The following is a 22,998-nucleotide window of genomic DNA, read 5'->3' on the forward strand; positions in this document are numbered from 1 at the left end:
GCTATATGATTGCTATGAATTAATTTTATACTTTACTCTTGTAAGTTAATTGCAGTATCCAGCATGACTACATTTTACATTCTACTACAGAGCCTTATAAACTGGCCAACAAATCTCGTGGGAAAGGTTCTATTATTACAGAAACTGTAATGGTCACACGCATTACGAATTATTGTAAACCTAATATAGACTGGAAGCCTTCGAAGTATGCCCTATTTTTTAGATACAGTTGATTGGTCAGTAAATTGACTATTTGTAATTAGGTGTGCATAAATTTGTAGCTCCTCAAGGGTGTTGAGCCTATATCCCTTAAGTTCATGATGTAGTAGCTCTACGTCACACAAAGGTTTAGGTGTATGAGCCATTTGCACCAGATGTTTAAAGAACATCTTCCAATAAAGAGCATAGGAACACGAAGTTCAACCTTTGCGGAACATCTGTGAGGCGGACCGCGAAGCCCTCGCTGTCCCCAGTCTCTAGTCACACAACGAGGACCATACAATGGGCTTAAAGTCAATTTGCTACAGCTTGCGTAATAGAAGTGACAAAACCTTATGGTTATGCACCAGTTTTATAAAGTTGACTCAGGACATGGCTTGTTTTAGGCAAACATTTAAATAATATTTTATGTAAGTACTACATGTTGCATCCTGTAGGATGACCATATTTAATACAATTTACTAGCACATTATAATATTAACTTTTTGCAGGTTCTGAAAAAGACATTATTACTAATGTTGAAACCTAGGTAAACGATAAAGTTAACCTGCAGCTGTAGGCTGTACATTCTCATATAGTGTCCAGATACTTTTGATCAGATAGTACGTAGGAAGAAGCTTGTGCTAAAATATTGGTTCGTTGCACTGCATAGTATGTATATGTGTGAGAAGGCTGTACGTGTTCAGCAATGGCTAATTTCTTAGGGTGGAACAGTCTGGTGTGGACATGTGTGCGTGTCATGTCTCTATGACACCATTCCTAACACCTGACCAAAATATTTCTTCCCATAGTCACATGGGGATATTCCCCTAGTTTAATAAGTTTGATGTGTTTGACCGTAGTTACCATCCGCAGTCACACATCATTGGTGGTGGAAGGGTGGGGGAGGGAGTGGGAGAGAGGATAGTGACTGTCGCTCTGAGAAGTGGTTCACGAGTATGAATGTATGAATAGCAGATATACGGGATGTCTTTTAAGTTTTGTGTGTTGGTCGAATTGTGTGGAATCCACCGGAAACACATATTTTTCACAGCTAAATAGCGTATTTCCAGGCATTTTGCCACAACAAACTGTACTAAAAATGATACATTTTGGAGAGATCTTTAATGCGGCATATAACTGAAACTGCATACTTCCACATACGGACAGTATGAAAGCACCAGATATGGAATGTTAGCTTCGAAAACGCTGAAAACACCATGGCAGCTGCCCTGTTTGCCTCTGTCAGCCAATCACAGGGCAGAGCACATGATCTCGTCAACCAGTCATAACATAGGACTTGTGACTGAGGTTATGGTTAGGTTGGGACTTAACAGAACAGCTGAAATTGCTTTGAGGAAAAACGGTCAAATATTTGTGAGAGTTAAGGTTATTACATTATTTTGGGCTGTGGAATTATGTCCCAACCATACTACAACCGCGATCACATGTCCTGTGCTATGACTGGCTAACAGAAGCAAACCGAGCAGCCGCCATCTTGCGTTCAGTGTTTGCAAAGCTAGTAGTTCACAAATTTATAGTTGTGTAAAATCTCTACAAAACACGTCATTTTTAGTATGGTTTGTTGTGCTATGGCGGCAGCAAATGTTATTTCAGCATTAAAATTGTATCCTTTTATTAATAAGTTGTTGTTTTGTTACAAATAATGCACCTTTGTTGCTTTAAAGAAGGAACATAGAACCAAATGAAGGAGTTAAAATTTGAGGTGCAAAAGAAAAACTAGGCGAAAACAAAAAGAAATTGAATGAATGTCTACAAAAATAGACCTAGAGGAAGTACACATCAGATAAAGGACTTTAAATCAACAGGGAAGAGAGGCCCCAGGATACCAAGGAAAAGTCAGGGGATGTAACATGTCACAACTGGTTTGGTACTAAAACTGCAGAAGGGAAAGGTGGACATTAAAAAGAGTTCCACTTATCGAAAAGATTAAATGTAAACGGGAAAATATTTAAGTTCAGACTATGCGCTGCAGGATTTGCGTTAATAGTGTTAGTGTCATGACTTGCGATTAGGAGCCAATAGTGGTACAGTGATATAGGTTTGAAACACATGCATCAGTGCACATTACAGTTGCACAGTCAATATGAGTCTGAAAAGGACAGCAGGTTTTTACTCGCAAGGCTGTTTTATCAAAACAAAGGCAAAAGTGCTGTTGCTCTTCGTGAGTGTTGATGCATTAAAGGAATGTGGAGAGGTTCATTCGAAAACTCCACAAAAAAGGTTTTTCGCTATATTTTCACCGTCATTAGCGGACTAAAATCCGGCTGAAGATTCAAAGATAGCTTTGCACAGAAAATGACTGAAATTTTACGGTATATCTCTAAGAGCTAATCTCGAAAATCTTGACATCTTTATCTGTATCCAAGACACAGAGGTTCAAATTTACCCAACTTTTACATATAAAATCCGGCACAAGCGAAATCTAAAGAAAAAATAACTACAGCCCATTGCACAAATTTAAACAGAATATTTCATAGGCATTTATCTAAAAGAGCCATGTCCGCATTTCCAGAAATCTTTATCCATTATCGAGAAACATCCAAAAAAACTTGCTTTTTGGGTACCAAAACCCAGCTGCAATTTCACGACAGCTGTGGACAGCAAATGACTGTATTTTTACGATGTATGCTTAAGATCTTGAACTCGAACAACCTTGAAAATTTTATTTGCATCTTCATTCATTTCCGAGGCACAGAGTTTCAAAGTTACCTTGCTTTTACACGGAAAACATGCACATAAGATCTGGTGTGAGGCGAAAATGTATGAAGTGACGTAGCACAGAGAAATGTGCTGTAAAGTTATCCGCTGGGAACTTTGTGTTGTAGTATACAAGCAAAATTTTTTGAACATAAAAATCTGGTCTCAGGTGTAAAATTGCATTTGTATTATTTCAGTTTCACATAAGTAAATCATTTAAATTTTATTCCTTCTCATATGAGTTACAACAGGGAGAAGATGGGAGCCAGAGGAAATATGCTTTTATCGGATCTCAAAAATGCGAATAAATTCCTGTTTATTTAAAAGACTTTGAATGGAAAGTACGGTATCAGCTGCCTCATTCTACGTTCCTTAGCACCTTTAAAAATGTTTCCAAAAATTTTGGCATGCAATACTATACACATTTTTATGGTAGGAGAGAAGAGGGGAATGGCAGTGTCAAAGAGATGGAAAGGTAATGAATACTCAAAGACAGCAGACAGTGGTTGTGTTATAGAAAGAGCAAAGGAGACATTGGTAGTGTGAGAGAAAGACACAGGGGCAGTGGAACTTTTTTGACAGTGTCAGACAGTGCTAGGAACAGAGTGGAGGAGACAGTACTAGTGGGAGAGGAATAAAGAGAGGGAGGAAGTGGAAATGAGTGAGAGACAATGATAATAAGAGAGAGACAGTCTATGACAGTGACAATGAGGAAGAGCGAGATAGTGACAGCGAGAAGAGACAGGAGTAGTAGAAAGGAAGGAATGAGATAATAGTAAGAGAACAAGAGGGAAGACTGTGGTAGGAGGACAGAACAAAGGGGACTGTGGGTGTGATACACGGACAGTGACAGAGACACACGAAGATATAAAGACAATGATTTGGGCTGATTGAGTGTGTGAGAAAGGGGAACTGGCAGGGATAGATATGAAATGATCATATGGCATTGTTGGCCAGAAGGCCCCATGTGGGGAAGTTCGGCCGCCATATTGCAAGTTCTTTTTAGTAGACGCCACTTTGGCGAATTGCGTGCATAAATGATGATGAAAAGATGATGAAGAACACACAACCCCCAGTCATCATGAGGCAGAGAAAATCCCTGACTCCGCTAGGAACTGAACCCGGGACCCCGTGTGCAGGAAGTGAGAACACTACTGCAAGACCACAAGTTGTGGACATGGATGGATATGAGCGACTTGCAATGGACTAGTGGGTGTGAGTGAGTTACAGTTAGGGGAGATTGTGAGACACAGTTGTGAGCTCCATGTTAAAAAAATGCAACTATATCCACATGCCAAAATTTTTGGGAAATTTTTAAAGGGCTTTGGAAGGTAGAACGACGCAGCGGGTACCTCATTTTTCAGTCAGATTATTTTAAATAAACAGAAACGCATTTGCGTTTTTTGTACTTTGAAGAGAGCATTTTTCCCTTCTTAAAATTTGTTTCTTTCAATGGTTTACTCATTATTTCTCTTCTGTATGTTCTTGAAAATGTTTTCACAAAGTGTCATTGTTGTACAATCGCTCGTTTGTAGTGGGGGGCCTCTAAAGTTGTTGTTGTCGTTGTTGTTGTTGTCGTTGTTGTTGTTGTTGTTGTTGTTGTTGTTGTCTTCAGTCCTGAGACTGGTTTGATGCAGCTCTCCATGCTACTCTATCCTGTGCAAGCTTCTTCATCTCCCAGTACTTACTGCAACCTACATCCTTCGGAATCTGCTTAGTGTATTCATCTCTTGGTATCCCTCCACGATTTTTACCCTCCACACTGCCCTCCAATGCTAAATTTGTGATCCCTTGATGTCTCAGAACATGTCCTACCAACCGGTCCCTTCTTCTTGTCAAGTTGTGCCACTAAACTCCTCTTCTCCCCAATCCTATTCAACACGTCCTCATTTGTTATCTGATCTACCCATCTGATCTTCAGCATTCTTCTGTAGCACCACATTTCGAAAGCTTCTATTCTCTTCTTGTCTAAACTATTTATGGTCCACGTTTCGGTTCCATACATGGCTACACTCCATACAAATACTCTCAGAAATGACTTCCTGATACTTAAATCTATACTCGATGTTAACAAATGTCTCTTATTCAGAAACGCCTTCCTTGCCATTGCCAGTCTACATTTTATATCCTCTCTACTTCGATAGTCATCAGTTATTTTGCTCCCCAAATAGCAAAACTCCTTTACTACTTTAAGTGTCTCCTTTCCTAATCTAATTCCCTCAACATCACCCGACTTAATTCGACTACATTCCATGATCCTCATTTTGCTTTTGTTGATGTTAATTGATGTTAATCTTATATCCTCCTTTCAGGACACTGTCCATTCCGTTCAACTGCTCTTCCAAGTCCTTTGCCATCTCTGACAGAATTACAATGTCATCGACGAACCTCAACGTTTTTGTTTCTTCTCCATGGACTTCAATACCTACTCCGAATTTTTCTTTTGTTTCCTTTACTGCTCGCTCAATACACAGACTGAATAACATTGGGGAGAGGCTACAACCCTGTTTCATTCCCTTCCCAACCGCTGCTTCTCTTTCGTGCCCCTCGACTCTTATAACTGTCATCTGGTTTCTGTAGAAATTGTAAATAGCCTTTCGCTCCCTCTAAAGTAGCAAAAGTTTGTTTATAACAATCCCGTACAACCGGAAAAGCAAAGGACCCAGAACAGACCCCTGTGGAAGTCGCACGGTACCTGATGGGAGACGAGGACTGGTTGCGTTTGGCGGCCTTCTTGCTGGGCGCCGGGCTGGCGGGGCTGCTGCGAGGCAGCCGCGGGGAGGCGCAGGGCGACGGCGGCGGCAGCGAGTGCGTCTCGTCCAGCTCGCGGATGCGCGACGCCAGGCTCTCGAGCGCCGCCAGCGCGTGCTGCTGCTGCCTCCGTGGCGCGCTGGGCGGACTCGCCGCTGGCGACAGCGGCGCTGGCGCCAGCACTGCCTGCGCGCCACCGGCTCTCACCTCAGCGTGCCGCTCGCCGACTGGCGGAGACTCCCGCGGCGGCGGGGCTGCCGGCGGCGGCGACGACGCCGACGACGACTCGCGACTCACCTCGGCGCTCGCGCTCGCCGAGCCGGTCTCCTTCCTGGCACGGTCGGTCGATCTCTTCGTGGACGGAGGATCCGCAGTGGAACTGCTCTCGGACGTATCGCTGGTCGGAAACAGATCGCTAGAGTCGAGGCTCTTGCTCTTGCCGCAGTGCTTCAGCTTGGGCAGCCCCGCGCAGCTGTCCTTCGCCTTGTCGCCTCCCTCGCGACTCTGGTGCTGCTTGCTTTTGTGTTTCCGCTGTTTCTTCCTGTTCACCAGGACTAGGCGCTTCGGCGTGTCCTTCCTCAGCATGGACAGGGCTACGTCGCACGGGACTATGTTGACGTCGACCATATCGAGGTAGCCGACGCTGCAGCTGCGCACCATGGAGTCGGCTACGCAAGCGGCTGTGCAGGGAGCTATCGATACCGAAGTCGGGATACGCCTGACTCCCCTTTCCGGAGCGACCGGCTCGCCCGATCCGTCTTCGTCGATGAAGAGCAGTTCTTCCGGTTTCGTAACGCACCACTTGTTGCCCGCAATACCTATCTGGTTCCCACTAGGACTCGATTTCGTCGCGCCGCTCTTCTCCTTTCTCTTGCCCGCACTGCTACTGCTCGCCCCTTTGTGTGGTGACGTGCAGTAGGACGGGCCACTTGTCGTAGTGAAACTTCCCTCTAAAGTGATCGCCGTTTCGCTATAGCTGCCATTATTAGACTGGTGGGGTTTGCCGCTCCCCTCAGTATCCAGTCTCTTCACCACAACTGGTTTCATTTCGACGCAGCTTTGCTCTGCCCCTCCCGGCGTTAAACTGAGATTCGTTACCGCGTTGCCCCTGTTTTGGTTATGCTCGATTGTGGTTTTCACTCTTTGTATGTTACCGGAAAAATCGGACGGCGAGGAGGCTACCATAGTATGTGTCGAGGACGTCCGGTCAATTAAAACGTCGCTCGGAGCTACCGTGTTTTTAGGCGACTGCAGAGCAGGAACTGCTCCTTCACAAACTAGTGGCGAAATGACGTGTCGGGATTGTCCACCTTGGGAGGCCATTCCGATGTTAGATCGCGTTATCTGTGCAACAGCACCACTACTATAGCCATTACTACTGCCCGAACCTAAGGCGTTATTGTAAGACCCATTTCCATTGTAACCATTCCCATTAGGCACGGATATCATCTGCTGACACGGGTAACTGTCTGTACAATTTTTCGCTGCAGACGAAACGGAAGCAGGAACAGAACTATTTTTGAGACTTTCACAAGAGCTCGTGGCTTCCGTCACTTCACTGTACGAGAATTCGTCCTCGTATGACTCTGCTCTCGCTAGAGCGGCGGTCGCGTTGCTAGATATAGTTATACTATTCTGGTGGCTGTGAGCTTTCGAGCTGTGCAGTGCCTGGTGCATCCTCGATCGACTCTGTACGAAACGACCGCTGGTGGACGGTGTGTGATGGCTTCTCGGAGTCATGGGTGCTATGGGCGGAGCGATGTCGCTCTGGTAACCGGCCGGCATTCTGGAGCTCTCCTCGTGGTAGTACGCCTCCTCTTCGTCCTCGGAGAATAGGTTTGGATTGAAGTTGGGGTCGGGGCCGGGTGGGAAGTCGTCTCGGAGTTCGGTGATTACCAGGGTCATCTGGCGGGGCTGCAGGTGGAGGAGCGAAGTCTTGTAAGTGACCTGGCCCAAGTTTGCTGGTACTGACGGAGCTAAGCCGTGGATTTTAAACTTCGTACCCCAGATGTTTGATGTCACTTCCACCAGTTTGATGTGCTGAAACAAATTAGAAGTTAATGCCAACTTAGTTAATGCTGTTGAAAGCGAATATGCATTTGTGAACAGAAATCAATTGATCTATGAAATTTTCAGGGACCCCTACAGTGCAAAAAATATATACAGGGTGTTACAAAAAGGTACGGCCAAACCTTCAGGAAACATTCCTCACACACAAAAAATTGTTCAAATGGCTCTGAGCACTATGGGACTTAACATTTATGGTCATCAGTCCCCCAGAACTTAGAACTAATTAAACGTAACTAACCTAAGAACATCACACAACACCCAGCCATCACGAGGCAGAGAAAATCCCTGACCCCGCCGGGAATCGAACCCGAAAACCCGTGTGCGGGAAGCGAGAACGCTACCGCACGACCGCGAGATGCGGGCTCTCACACACAAATGAAGAAAAGATGTTATGTGGACATGTGTCCGGAAACGCTTAATTTCTATGTTGGAGCTCATTTTAGTTGTTCTGTATTCCCTCGATTTACTGCCAGTTGGCGCAATTGAAGGTTTGGTTTGGTTGTTTGGGGAAGGAGACCAGACAGCATAGTCATCGGTCTCATCGGATTAGGGAAGGATGGGGAAGGAAGTCGCTCTTGCCCTTTCAGAGGAGCCATCCCGGCACGGAAAACCTAAATCAGGATGGCCGGACGCGGGATTGAACCGTCGTCCTCCCAGAGGCGAGTCCAGTGTCTAACCACTGCGCCCCAATTGAAGGAAGGTAATGTTGACTTCGATGCTTGTGCTGACATGCGACTCATTGCTCTACAGTACTAGCATCAAGCACATCAGTACGTAGCATCAACAGGTTAGTGGTCATTACGAACGTGGTTTTGCAGTCAGTGCAATGTTTACAAATGCGGAGTTGGCAGATGCCCATTTGATGTATGGATTAGCACGGGGCAATAGCCGTGGCGCAGTACATTTGTATCGAGACAGATTGCCAGAACGAAGGTATCCCGACAGGAAGACGTTCGAAGCAATAGGTCGGCGTCTTAGGGAGCACGGAACATTCCAGCCTATGACTCGCGACTGGGGAAGACCTAGAACGACGAGGACACCTGCAGTGGACGAGGCAATTCTTCGTGCATTTGACGATAACCCTAATGTCAGCGCCAGAGAAGTTGCTGCCGTACAAGGTAACGTTGACCACGTCACTGTATGGAGAGTGCTACGGGAGAACCAGTTGTTTCCGTACCATGTACAGCGTGTGCAGCCACTATCAGCAGCTGATTGGCCTCCACGGGTACACTTCTGCGAATGGTTCATCCAACAATGTGTCAATCCTAATTTCAGTGCAAATGTTCTCTTTACGGATGTGGCTTCATTCCAAAGTGATCAAATTGTAAATTTTCACAATCTACATGTTTGGTCTGACGAGAATCCGCACTCAATTGTGCAATCACGTCATCAACACAGATTTTCTGTGAACGTTTGGGCAGACATTGTTGGTGATGTCTTGATTGGGCCCCATGTTCTTCCACCTACGCTCAATGGAGCACGTTATCATGATTTCATACGGGATACTCTACCTGTGTTGATAGAACATGTGCCTTTACAAGTACGACACAACATGTGGTTCATGCACAATGGAGCTCCTGCACATTTCAGTCCAAGTGTTCGTACGCTTCTCAGCAACAGATTCGGTGACCGATGGATTGGTAGAGGCGGACCAATTCCATGGCCTCCACGCTCTCCTGTCGTCAACCCTCTTGACTTTCATTTGTGGGGGCATTTGAAAGCTCTTGTTTACGCAACCCTGGTACCAAATGTAGAGGCTCTTCGTGCTTGTATTGTGGACGGCTGTGATACAATACGCCATTCTCCAGGGCTGTATCAGCGCATCAGGGATTCCATGCGACGGAGGGTGGATTCATGTATCCTCGCTAACGGAGGACATTTTGAGCATTTCCTGTAAAAAAGTGTCTGAAGTCACGCTGGTACGTTCTGTTACTGTGTGTTTCCATTCCATGATTAATGTGATTTGAAGAGAAGTAATGAAATGCGCTCTAACATGGAAAGTAACCGTTTCTGGACACATGTCCACATAACATATTTTCTTTATTTGTGTGTGAGGAATGTTTCCTGAAAGTTTGGCCTTACCTTTTTGTAACATCCTGTGTATATAACGATGCTGTCCTCACCACTATTGTACGTTTATCTGCTAACTGCTGAGGACCACGCATATGCCTCCTAGACCCTATAAAAATGAAAGAAATGGACTATATCGGTTCAGAAGAAACATAGGAAAACCAAAAAGAGTTTGGACGAAAAAGCTATACGTAAGAAGGAAATAAAGAAGTCCATGGCTTGGTAGCTAAGTGGGTAAGTATCATCCAAAGCTGAGAGCTTCAGTCCTGAATTGAGCCAACCGTTTTTCTTGACATTTATCACTTCTTTCGTTTCTGACAATAATTTGTTAAAGTTACAAGTGCATGTTAAACTGTTTGCCTCCCTACAACTGGCTGGTGGATCGTTTCAAACGATGGAGAAAGATAAGAGCTTGCTTAGCTCCTCCAGTATCATCACGCAAAGTGAAGGCACTGTGGTGCCAAAATCAACCTTCGAGTCGATGACAGTTTTGCCATATCGCCAGACAACAGCAACAAATCTGGAATTAGGCAGTAGGGAAGAGAACTTAACAGATCCTTCCTAATTAACGGAAAGGTCCAAATTATGTATACTTAGCTGACCTAATGTATAGTCTACTACCTGAAGCTAGTGTAGTTACTCACAGACGAGACAGAAAATGAAACCGAGGATAGCAAAGCAAAAGCATAAGGTTACTTGACAAAGGAAAACCCTGAAGTATTGTCTCAATTTAATTCTCTTATCACTGAAAATATGAGTGAAATAGATAGTGTCAGGAGCGTTGAGAGGCAGCTGAAATAGTTAAAACTGAACAAATTTCCAGTGCCCGACGAAATCGCTATCAGATTCTATACCCAGTTTTCGACCCTGTTAACTATAATCTATCGTGAATCACTTGAGCAAAAGATCGTGCCCTTTAGTTAGAAGAGAGCACAGGCCACATCTGTCCACAAGAAGAATAGCGGAAGTAATTCTCCATATCTCGGCATCCATTTGCTGTAGAATCTTTTAACATATTCTGAGCTCAGACATAAAGAGGTATCACGAACAGAATGACATTCTCCATGACAGCCAGCAAAGATTTAGAAAACACCAATCATGTGAAATACAGCTCGCACTTTTCTCATATGATACATTGGAAGCCATGGATCAAGGCAGGTAGGTGCAGTATTTCTCGGTTTCTGGAAAGTACTTGACTCAACGCCACAGCTATGCTTATTATCAAAAGTACGACCTTATGGGGTATCGAGAGAAATTTGGGACTGGACTACAGGTTTCTTAGTAAGGAGGACACAACATGTTATCTTGAATGGTGAATCATCGGCAGATGTATAGACAACTTGGGGTATGCCGCAGGGAAGCGTGTTTGGACCACTACTGTTCATGTTGTCTATTAACGACCTTGCTGACAATATTGATACTAACTTCAGACTTCTGGAAGATGGTGAAGTTATCCACAATGAAGTACAGTCTGAACAAAGCTGCACAGGTATTTTGTCAGACCTTGATAAGATTTCAAAGTGGTGCAAAGATTGGCAGCTTGCGTTAAACGATCAGAAATGTAAAATTTTGTACTTCAGAAAACGAGAAAAGTAGTGTCCTCTGACTATAGCACCAGTGACTCACATCTGGAATCTGTAAACTCTTCGAAATATTTGGGTGTAACACTTTGTACGAACATGAAATGGGACGAACATATAGCCTCAGCCTGAAGCATATAGCAGACTTCGGTTTATTGGTAGAATACTGCGGAAATGCAATTAGTCTACGAATTAGTCTACCAATCACTCTTGTGATCCATGCTAGAATATTCCTCAAGTGCGTGGGACCAATACCAAACAGGAGGAACAGCGGCTACTGAACGTATATAGAGAAGGGCAGCCCGAATGGTGACAGGTTCTTTTTGACCCTTGGGAGTGTGTTACTGAGATGCTGAAGAAACTTAATTGGCGGAGTCCCGATGGCTGACGGAAGCCATCTTGAGAAAGTCTACTAACAAAGATTCAAGAACCGGGTTGCACTAACGACTCTAGTTATATATTACAAACCCTTCTATATATTTCTCCACGAGGATCGTGAGGGGAAGATTACATTATTTGCAGCGCATAAAGGCATGCCCTAATAACTGGTACAATAGAACGTACCCTCTGCAATACGCTTCATAGCGGTCTACTGAGTAACGATGTAGACGTAGATGTAGATGAAGGGGCATGCTAAATAAATCACAAGACAATCGTACTTGAAGACATTAGCACCCCCGTAAAATCCGAGAGTGTACCACGGCACAGTATGTTAAAGATTATAATGGACACGTCTCTGATAAAATAAATAAATAAATAAATAAATAAATAAATAAATTGTAATACGCTAAGGGAGAGAAATGAAGCTGTATATCGTGACAGAATATCAACCTATGAACTTCAGGCTGATCTGGCAGAGAGGAAGGATAGAGGAAGCCCTGTCGTCTGCGCCACTCTGCAATTCCCACTTAAGTGCCCGGCAGAAGGTTCATCGAACCACCTTCAGACTATCTGTATTTCTCTACCGTTCCACTCTCGAACAGCACGTAAGAAAAACGAACATCTAAATCTTTCCGTGAGAGACCTAATTTATTTTACTGCGATGATCATTTCTCCCTGTGTAGGTTGGCGTCAATACAATATTTCCGCAGTCAGAGGAGAAAGTTTGTGATGGAAATTTCGTGAAAAGATCTCGCTGCAACAAAAAACGCCTTTGTTTTAATGATTGCCACCCCATCTCGCTTATCATATCCGTGACATTAGCTCCCCTGGTTCACAATAATATCAAACCAGCTGACCTCCTTTGAATTTTTTCAATGTCCTGTGTCAATCGAAATCTGGTAAGGATCCCGTACTGTACAGAGGTACTCTTAGCAGAGGACGGACAATCATAGATTAGGCAGTCTCTCTAGTAGACTTGCTGCGTCTTCTAAGCGTTGTGCTAATAAAATGTTGTGTTCGGTTTGCCTTCCCCACAACGTTATATATGCGATCTTTCCAATTTTAGTTATTCCTAGTAGCTAAACTGACAGCTTTTAGAATTGTGTGACTTATCCTTTCAGTACTCATGTGGGTGACTCATTCACAATCTTCATAATTTACGGTCAATTGTCACTTTTCGCCCCATGCAAATATCTTGTTTAAATCATTTTGCAAAAGGTTATTTTCTGACGACTTTGGTAGACGGTAAATGACAGCATCATCTGCCAAGTAAACCAAGACGGCTGCTTAGATAGTCTCCTAAATCATTTTATACAAATTAGAAACCGCAGAGTACTTACAACACTTCCTTCGAGAACGCCAGATATTACTTCAAGTATATTCGAAGATTTTCAGTCAGCTACTATGAAATGTGATCTTTCTGACTGGAAATCACGAATCCAGTCGAACAACTGAGACGATGATACTCCATAGGCAAGCAATTAATTAGAAGCCCCTTGTGAGGAAAATCTACGATGGAATATATCCATTAAAAAATTCTATTTTTTCTTGCTGATGTTTCGTTCAATAGGCGTTTATAATAAGTAGTTGGTGAAAACGAACCATCTACAACCAACATTTCGAATTAAGTCGAGGCAGTACCTTCAATACAAGAACTGAAGGAGGCAGCCTACTTGAGCAAACCATTAGGTATTCATCATACAACAAACAAAGGCAATGAAGTTACAGTGCAAAATTTCAATAATGCGATGAAATTAATAGAGCGTGTCAAAAATTATAAAAGGACGAACTTATTCAGTGGATAATTTTCTTATTGTTGCATCGGAGTGTTAAAAGGAAAAGTGGATAACATAGCTATTCTCTGTTCCACGGAGCACTGCGAAATATGATGTAGAGCACCGTCACGCCGATAAACATCATGTGCTAATGGCGGAACTGGAAAGACTGTTGGAGGGAAAAGGTAGTACGGTGTAGAATTCGACGTCCCTTACACATCGTGGGTATTAAAGGTAGCGCATTAGTTCGGTTATCCAACGGTGGGAAAGGAAGTCGGTTGTGGGCCAGCCAAAGGTAACATGATGGCAGAAATTATTTAAAGCATCTACGGAAAATCAAAATTTGGGTGGTCTTTTGGGATACGAATGATACAACTTCGTCGCCAAAAGCCACACGAGGATACAGTTACTACAAGACTGATGTATGAATCAATTCGGTTTTGTGGATAATTAAAATATCAAAGCAAAACCGTATAACTCAAAGACCCAGGCGCTCTTTTGTTTTTGTGGTCTTCAGTCCAGAGACTAGTTTGATGCAGCTCTCCATGCTACTCTATCCTGTGCAAGCTTCTCCATCTCCCAGTACCTACTGCAACCTACATCCTTCTGAATCTGCTTAGTGTATTCATCTCTTGGTCTCCCTCTACGATTTTTACACTCCACGTTGCCCTCCAATACCAAATTGGCGATCCCTTGATGCCTCAGAACATGTCCCAGCAACCGATCGCTTCTTCTAGTCAAGTTGTGCCACGAACTCATCCCCAATTCAATTCAGTACCTCATCATTAGTTATGTGATCTACCCATCTAATCTTCAGCATTCTTCTGTAGCACCACATTTCGAAAACTTCTATTGTCTTCTGGTCTAAACTATTTATCGTCCACGTTTCACTTCCATACATGGCTACACTCCATACAAACACTTTCAGAAACGACTTCCTGTCACTTAAATCTATACTCGATGTTAACAAATTTCTCTTTTTCAAAAACGCTTTCCTTGGCATTGCCAGTCTACTTTTTATATCCTCTGTACTTCGACCATCATCAGTTATTTTGCTCCCCAAATAGCAAAACTCATTTACTACTTTAAGAGTCTCATTTCCTAATCTAATTCCCACAGCATCACCCGATTTACTTCGACTATATTCCATTATCCTCATTTTGCTTTTGTTGATGTTCATCTTATATCGTCATTTCAAGACACTGTCCATTCCGTTCAACTGCTCTTCCAGGTTCTCTGCTGTCTCTGACAGAATTACAATGTCATCTGCTAACCTCGAAGTTTTTATTTGTTCTCCGTGGATTTAAATTCCTACTCCGAATTTTTCTTTTGTTTCCTTTACTGCTTGCTCAATATACAGATTGAATAACATCGGGGATAGGCTACAACCCTGTCTCACTCTCTTCCCAACCACTGCATCCTTTCCTGCCTCTCGACTTCTGGTTTCTGTACAAATTGTCAACAGCCTTTCGCTCCCTGTATTTTACCCCTGCCACCTTTAGAATTTGAAAGAGAGTATTCCAGTCAACACTGACAAAAGCTTTCTCTGAGTCTTCAAATGCTAGAAACGTAGGTTTGCCTTTCCTTAATCTTTCTTGTAAGATAAGTTGTAGGGTCAGTATTGCCTCACGTGTTCCAACATTTATAAGGAATCCAAACTGATCTCCCCGAGGTCGGCTTCTACCAGTTTTTCCATTCGTCTGTAAAGAATTCGTGTTAGTATTTTGCAGCCGTGGATTATTAAACTGATGGTTCGGTAATTTTCGCATCTGTCAATACCTGCAGACGCTAATCGCACTTAAAAAAACTGTTCCAAACTGTAAGGCTCGTTCTAACCCATGACCATGCGTTCTAGTACGGATGTGACCACCATCCATTTTTGACTGTGACTGAGAACACCTCTGAACTTAGCGCCAGAGATTGGTCACCTTAGTTTCTCGTACTTTCTTAAGTTCGTTGCAGTTGCGACAATCCTGCAAATCAGCTGTTGGTTGTCCGACGGTGTGTGGCGGAGAGTACTTCTGAAAGTACTGATTCCCCCTTACCCGTTTCATTCGCGAATCGTACGTAGGCAGAATGATCGTCGGTAAGCCTTGCAATAGTAAACCTCTTCGTGAGGCAAGTCTCTCTTGTAGCGTCTGTCAATGATGTTTTTTGAGCATCTCTGTAACGCTCCCGCTAGGCTACATGATCCCGTGACGAAACGTGCCGCTCTTCCTCGGATCTTTTCTGTCTCCCCTGTCAGTCCTACCCGTAAACGTCCCAAGATTGTTCGACGATACTCAAGAATCGGTCGAACGCCTTGTAAACAACATCTTTAGTGGATGAATTACTTTTTCTTAATGTTCTTTCTACGAATCTCAGTCTCTCACCTGCTTTTTCCTACTTTCTTTTTATGTGCTCAGTCCATTTAAGGTCGCTCCGGATAATTACTCCAACACTCATGCTCATAAACTAATGATAATGCTGATACATGGTGAAACAAAGCTCTGGTATGCGGTTTGAGCGTTTCAATCACCTCAGGGTACGACCAAGCGGTGCACTTGACCTGCGGTCGTCGCACGGTGGCGCTGGCAGCAGTCCACACACGCAGAGGTGTGTTGGTGCATGTCAGAGTACGGTGCAGCGAGTAAGTGTGCAGACATTTTCAGACGTGCTAATGGTGACTGTGTGTTGAAAATGGCTCAAAGAACACATATTGATGACGTTATGAGGAGTAGAATACTAGGGCGACTGGAGACTGGTCAAACGCAGCTGGTCGTAGCACGGGCCCTCCGTGTGCCACGAAGTGTGATCTCAAGATTAACTCAATGATACCGGCAGACAGGAAACCAGTGTCCGCAGACGGCCACGGAGTACTGCAGGTAGCCTTGTTCGGGACCTTACCGCAGCCAGTGGAACAGTTGTCTCCAGACATACAGTCTACAGACGACTGAACAGACACGGTTTATTCGCCGGGAGACCTGCAAGGTGCACTCCACTGACCCCTGCTCACAGGAGAGCCCGTAAAGCCTGACGTCAAGAACACAATACAGGACGAGTCCAGTTATAGTCTGAACAGTGATTCTCGCCTGGCGTGAACCAGGAACCACATATCAACCCCTAATGTCCGTGAAAGCGACCTGTACGGAGGTCGTGGCTTGATGGTGTGGGGTGGGATGATGATTGGTGCACGTACACACCTGCATGTCTTTGACAGAGGAACTGTAACAGCTCATGTGTATCGGGACGTCATTTTGCACCAGTATGTCCGCTTTTTCAGGGGTGCAGTGGGTCCCACCTTCCTCCTGATGGATGATAACGCACGACCCAACCGAGCTGCCAACGTGGAGGAATACCTTGAAACAGAAGATATCAGGCGAATGGAGTGGCCTGCCTGTTCTCCAGACCTAAAGCCCATCAAGCACGTCTGGGATGCTCTCGGTACGTATCGCTGCACGTCTTAAAATCTCTAGGACACTTCAGGAGCTCTGACAGGCACTGGTGCAAGAGTGGGAGGCTATACCCCAGCAGATACTCGACCACTCTATACAGAGTATGGTTCAAATGGTTCAAATGGCTCTGAGCACTATGGGACATAACATCTGTGGTCATCAGTCCCCTAGAACTTAGAACTGCTTAAACCTAACTAACCTAAGGACATAACACACACCCATGCCCGAGGCAGGATTCGAACCTGCGACCGTAGCGGTCACGCGGTTCCAGACTGAAGCGCCTAGAACCGCACGGCCACACCGGCCGTCGATACAGAGTATGCTAACCCCTTGTGCGGCGTGTGTACGCGTGCATGGTGATCATATCCCATGTTGATGTCGGGGTACAGGAAACACTGGCGTTTTGTAGCGCATGTGTTTCGGGACGATTTTCTCAACTTATCACCAATACCGTGGGCTTACAGATCTGTGTCGTGTGTGTTCCCTATGAGCCTATGCTATTAGTGCCAGTTTTGTGTAGTGCCACGTTGTGTGGCACCAGATTCTGCAATTATCCTTAATTTGTGAGCATGAGTGTAGATATATTAGGGTGGCTACTGTTTCCAGATATTTGTCATTGGTGTAGTCGTACAGTAGTAGATTCCGTTTTCTATGTAATATGCTATGTTTATTTACGTTCACGGTCAACTGCACCATTCATCAATCCTCTGCAGATCCTTCTGCAAATCGTCACTGTATTCTGGAGTTGCTGCCTTTTTATAGACAACCAAATCTTTTGCGAATAGCCTTAAAGAGCTTCATTCATATAGTTCGAAGACTTGACTACAGGTCATGTCTTCTAAGAAAGCACTTGAGGTACGAATTCGCCATATACAGAAACATATGGCCCCAGTACGGCAATAGCCATTATTTTTGAGAGGTGCATGTGGGGCCTGAAGATGGCATTGCCGAAACTAGTAGCGAAAATAAAATACAATGGCATCTCGACTGCACTGCTGTTCGGGGAATTTCATTGTTAAACAATCATCTATCATGTCGTCAGCATCACACGGCGCCTATGCGGACATCTTTTTGCTGGGCAGTTGCACCCAGCCACGAGATAGCGCCAGTCAGGGTCAATGTAGTAGGGCTTGTTTTGTAACTAAAGTTGAACAAATGACTTTCTGTTGGTCACCAGTGTTTCCACTGGGCCTCCTGCCCTGTTGTCACCACAGATCACCCCACTAAATGCAACTGCACACAACAGCAGTAATGATTCCAATACTAAAGAAGCAGGGAACCAAGAAAAGCAGTGAGAACAAAACAGTTAGCCTCCTTTCAAAGTTACGTTGAGGATCATTATTAATAAAAGACTCGAAAAATTAATGGAGGAGAATCTGGCTGAAGAGTAATTTGCTTTTACACAGAATACAGGCACAAGAGATGCAACAGCACTCTTGTGAGTTTTGGGAGAGAGGTTTACTGAAAAGGAAAGAGACATATATATAGGGTGACAATTATTGAACTACATGAAAAAAACTTAAATTAGTTATAAACAAAGGCTTGTAAACACTTTATTCAACATGTAAACGTCACTACAGATATTCGAATTTACGTTATGACATGTTCGATATGAGTGCCATCATTGCCGATGATGTGGTGCAGACGAATAGCGAAATTCTGTATGACTCGCTGAAGTTTCGGAACATCGATGCCGTAGACGACGTCCTGAATGGCGGTTTTCAGCTCAGCAATGGTTTTGCGGTTATTCCTGTGCACCTTGTCTTTAGTACGTCTATAGCCCCACTAAAAGTTGTCGTATGTGTTGAGATCTGGAGAATATAGAGGCGAATAGAGGCCCATGCCAGTGGCCTCTGGGTACCCCGAGAGACAGAATGCAGTCTCCAAAGTACTCCTCCAGGACATCAAACACTCTCCTGCTTCCATAGTGTCGAGCTCCGTCTCGTATGAACCATATCTCGTCGAAATCAGGGTCACTTTGGATAATGGGAATGAACTCAATATTCAAAACCTTCGCATATTGTTCGGTAGTCAAGGTGCCATCAAGAAATATCGCACCGATTATTCCGTGACTGGACATTGTACACCACACAGTTACTCGTTGAGGATGAAGAGACTTCTCGATCGTCAAATGCGGATTCTCGGTCCCCCAAACACGCCAATTTTGCTTACTGACAAACCCTTCGAAGTGAAAATGGGCTTCGTCGCTAAACCAAACCATATGCACATCAAAATCCTCTTCGTCAATTCTGTGAACAACAGAGTTGGGGAAACACAACCGCTGTTCCATGGCCCTGGGGCCTAATATCTGATGGGTTTGAATTTTGCGTGGGAAGAGTTGCAACAACTTGTCGCAGTGTCTCGCGGTTGATTCCCATCTGTTGTGCAGTTCGTCTGATCGATTTCCTGGGGCTGGTTTGAAACACAACACGTGTCTTCTCGATATTTTCAGGTGTTTTCCCCCCGTTTTGGGAGACCGACATTGCCAACACCGTCATCACGAACCCTACGCGTTCCCTCAAACTTGCGAATCAAATTCTTGATGTTAGCACATTTGGGCCGGTTGTCTTCAGCTTGAACTCGGTCACAAATTCCCTTTGAGTGCATCTGCGCTGTTATTGTTCGCATAGTAGGCCTTCACGAGCGATGTACGCGCAGGCAAACCGTACCGTGACATTTTCGGGTGGAAATGGCCGACAACAATAAGGTGCTTGTTCACGCACATACTAATTCCCACCGCGCCCCGCGGCCAATCGTGCAGTTTGAACGTCCTAACGCAAACCGTTCAGAAGTTATGACGATTTTATTTCATATACTTCAATGATTGTCACCGCGTTATGTGTTTTATACACTACTGGCCATTAAAATTGCTACACCACCAAGATGACGGGCTACAGACGCGAAATTTAACCGACAGGAAGGAGATGCTGTGATATGCAAATGATTAGCTTCTCAGAATACATAGAAAGAAGGATCCTTTATTGTATGATTATATGATAGCGGAACAAACGCTGGTAGCAGTTACTTCTGTAAAATATCTGGGAGTATGCAGGCGGAACGATTTGAAGTGGAATGATCATATAAAATTAATTGTTGGTAACGCGGGTACCAGGTTGAGATTAATTGGGAGAGTCCTTAGAAAATGTAGTCCATCAACAAAGGAGCTGGCTTACAAAACACTCGTTCGACCTATACTTGAGTATTGCTCATCAGTGTGGGATCCGTACCAGATCGGGTTGACGGAGGATTATTTGGTAACCGTGATAGCGTTACGGAGATGTTTAACAAACTCAAGTGGCAGACTCTGCAAGAGAGGCGCTCTGCATCGCGGTGTAGTTTGCTCGCCAGGTTTCGAGAGGGTGCGTTTCTAGATGAGGTATCGAATATATTGCTTCCCCCTACTTATACCTCCCGAGGAGATCACTAATGTAAAATTAGAGAGATTCGAGCGCGCGCGGAGGCTTTCAGACAGTCGTTCTTCCCGCGAACCATACGCGACTGGAACAGGAAAGGGAGGTAATGACAGTGGCACGTAAAGTGCCCTCTGCCACACACCGTTGGGTGGCTTGCAGAGTATAAATGTAGATGTAGATGTAGAGCATTCACACAAGGTTGGGCCGGTGGCGAAACCTACAACGTGCTGACCTGAGGAAAGTTTCCAACCGATTTCTCATACACAAACAGCAGCTGACCGGCGTTGCCTGGTGAAACGTTGTTGCGATGGTTCGTGTAAGGAGGAGAAATGAGTACAATCACGTTTCCGACTTTGATAAAGGTCGGATTGTAGCCTATCACGATTGCGGTTTATCGTATCGCGTCATTGCTGCTCGCGTAGGTCGAGATCCAATGACTGTTAGCAGAATATGGAATCGGTGGGTTCAGGAGCGTAATACGGAACGCCGTACTGGATCCCAACGGCCTCATATCACTAGCAGTCGAGATGATAGGCATCTTATCTGCATGGCTGTAACGGATCGTGCAACCACGTCTCGATCCCTGAGTCAACAGATGAGGATGTTTGCAAGACAACAACCGTCTGCACTAACAGTTCGATGACGTTTGCAGCAGCATAAACTATCAGCTCGGAGACCATGGCTGCGGTTAGCCTTGACGCAGCATCACAGACAGGAGCACCTGCGATGGTGTGCTCAACGACGAACCTGGGTGCACGAATGGCAAAACGTTATTTTCTCGGATGAATACAGGTTTTGTTTACAGCATCATGATGGTCACATCCGTGTTTGGTGACATCGCTGTGAACCCACATTGGACGCGTGTATTCGTCATCGCCATACTGGCGTATCACCCGGCGTGATGGTATGGGGTGCCATTGGTTACACGTCTCGGTCACCTCTTGTTCGCATTGACGGCAATTTGAAGAGTGGACGTTACATAACAGATGTGTTAAGACCCGTGGCTCTACCCTTCATTCGATCCCTGCGAAACCCTACATTTCAGCAGGATAATGCACGACCGCATGTTGCAGTTCCTGTACGGGCCTTTCTGGATACAGAAAATGTTCGACTGCTGCCCTGTCCAGCACATTCTCCAGATCTCTCACCAATTGAAAGCGTCTGGTCAATGGTGGCCGAGCAACTGGCTCGTCACAATACGCCAGTCACTACTGTTGATGAACTGTGGTATCGTGTTGAGGCTGCATGTGCAGCTGTACCTGTACACGCCATCCAAGCTCTGTTTGACTCAATGCCCAGGCGCATCAAGGACGTTATTACGGCCAGAGGTGGTTGTTCTGTTCACTGATTTCTCAGGATATATGCACCCAAATTGCGTGAAAATGTAATCACATGTCAGTTCTAGTATAATATATTTGTCCAATGAATACCCGTTTATCATCTGCATTTCTTCTTGGTGTAGCAATTTTAATGGCCAGTAGTGTATGTGTGGAAAAGTCCTTTGATAATGTGGCTCGGGCTAAGCTTGCCATTATAATGAGGGAATGGAGAGTGGACTGGAAAACCGGCGGAACTTATAAACTCATTATACTTCAATGAAAAAGCGTCAGTGAATTTGTGAGGAGAAAGTTCCAACTGGATAAAATTGGGTAAAGGAGTAAGAAAAGGATGCTGTCTGGCTCCTATGATTTTCAGCCTATACTTAGGATATGTGATTGACCACTGCCTACTAAACGTCACGGGGGTTAAAATTAGAGGAATAAGGATATAGTGTTTGAGGTTTACAGACGATATCGTCCTCCTACTAACAGGTGAAACAGAATTAAAGTATACAGTAGAGCCCATTGAAGCTAAAATATATTATATATTCGGTGCACCAAAAATTACTAAATAATACTGAAAATTTATTTCGTGTGTGATCTGTGTTGTTGAGAAATACGAAACCGCGTCATATGCAGTGCGATTAGATCGCGATCTTCATATGGCGCATTTGCAATCCCTCTCCCCCCCTCCCCCCACACCTTCCCCCTTCTTCCACTGTGAAACTGTGGTGTGGCAGTGAGGGAAGTGTGCAGCCAGGTAGAGCAATATGGGACGCAAGCCAGGGCATATCTTGCCAGCCAGGGCACAGCCCACGAGCCAGGGCATGGCTCACGATCTGAATTCTTGGCCACCCCTGTTGTAGATGGTCCAAAACATGGCCTCCGCTAAAAGTGAAGCTTGGTATATCCTATGGTGTCTACAGTGGCAGTGTATCAACACTACTTAAGTTCAGAATACAACCGTTAAATACAGTTGGTGGGCGACGGTTCAATCCCGCGTCCGGCCATCCTGATTTAGGCTTTTCGTGATTTCCCTAAATGTCTCCAGGCAAATGCCGAGATGGTTCCTTTGAAAGGGCAAGGGACTTCCTTCGCCATCCTTCCCTAATCCGATGAGACCGATGACCACGCTGTTTGGTCTCCTCCCCAAAACAACTCAACCCAACGGTTGATGGTGTTATTCTTACTACATACAAGGTACAGCAACAGCTGTTGGCGCAATATCCACCAGAAGATCGATATATGCAGCACCATGTTTATTTGTTATTCATTTTGTTGATCAT

General features: G+C 44.6%; 1 protein-coding gene across 2 annotated transcripts in view; it reads right to left on the reverse strand.

Annotated features, from left to right (window-relative positions):
• LOC126282200 (tubby-related protein 4) overlaps window positions 1–22,998 on the reverse strand; it is a 1,357,172-nt gene that overhangs the window by 49,132 nt on the left and 1,285,042 nt on the right. For both annotated transcript variants that reach the window (XM_049981737.1, XM_049981746.1), the window contains one exon: window positions 5,615–7,710. In XM_049981737.1, coding sequence (XP_049837694.1) covers window positions 5,615–7,710 — 2,096 coding nt within the window. The remainder of the gene's footprint in view (window positions 1–5,614; window positions 7,711–22,998) is intronic.

This window comes from Schistocerca gregaria, chromosome 1 (assembly GCF_023897955.1).
Source record: "Schistocerca gregaria isolate iqSchGreg1 chromosome 1, iqSchGreg1.2, whole genome shotgun sequence".
Taxonomy (NCBI): Eukaryota; Metazoa; Arthropoda; class Insecta; order Orthoptera; family Acrididae; genus Schistocerca; species Schistocerca gregaria.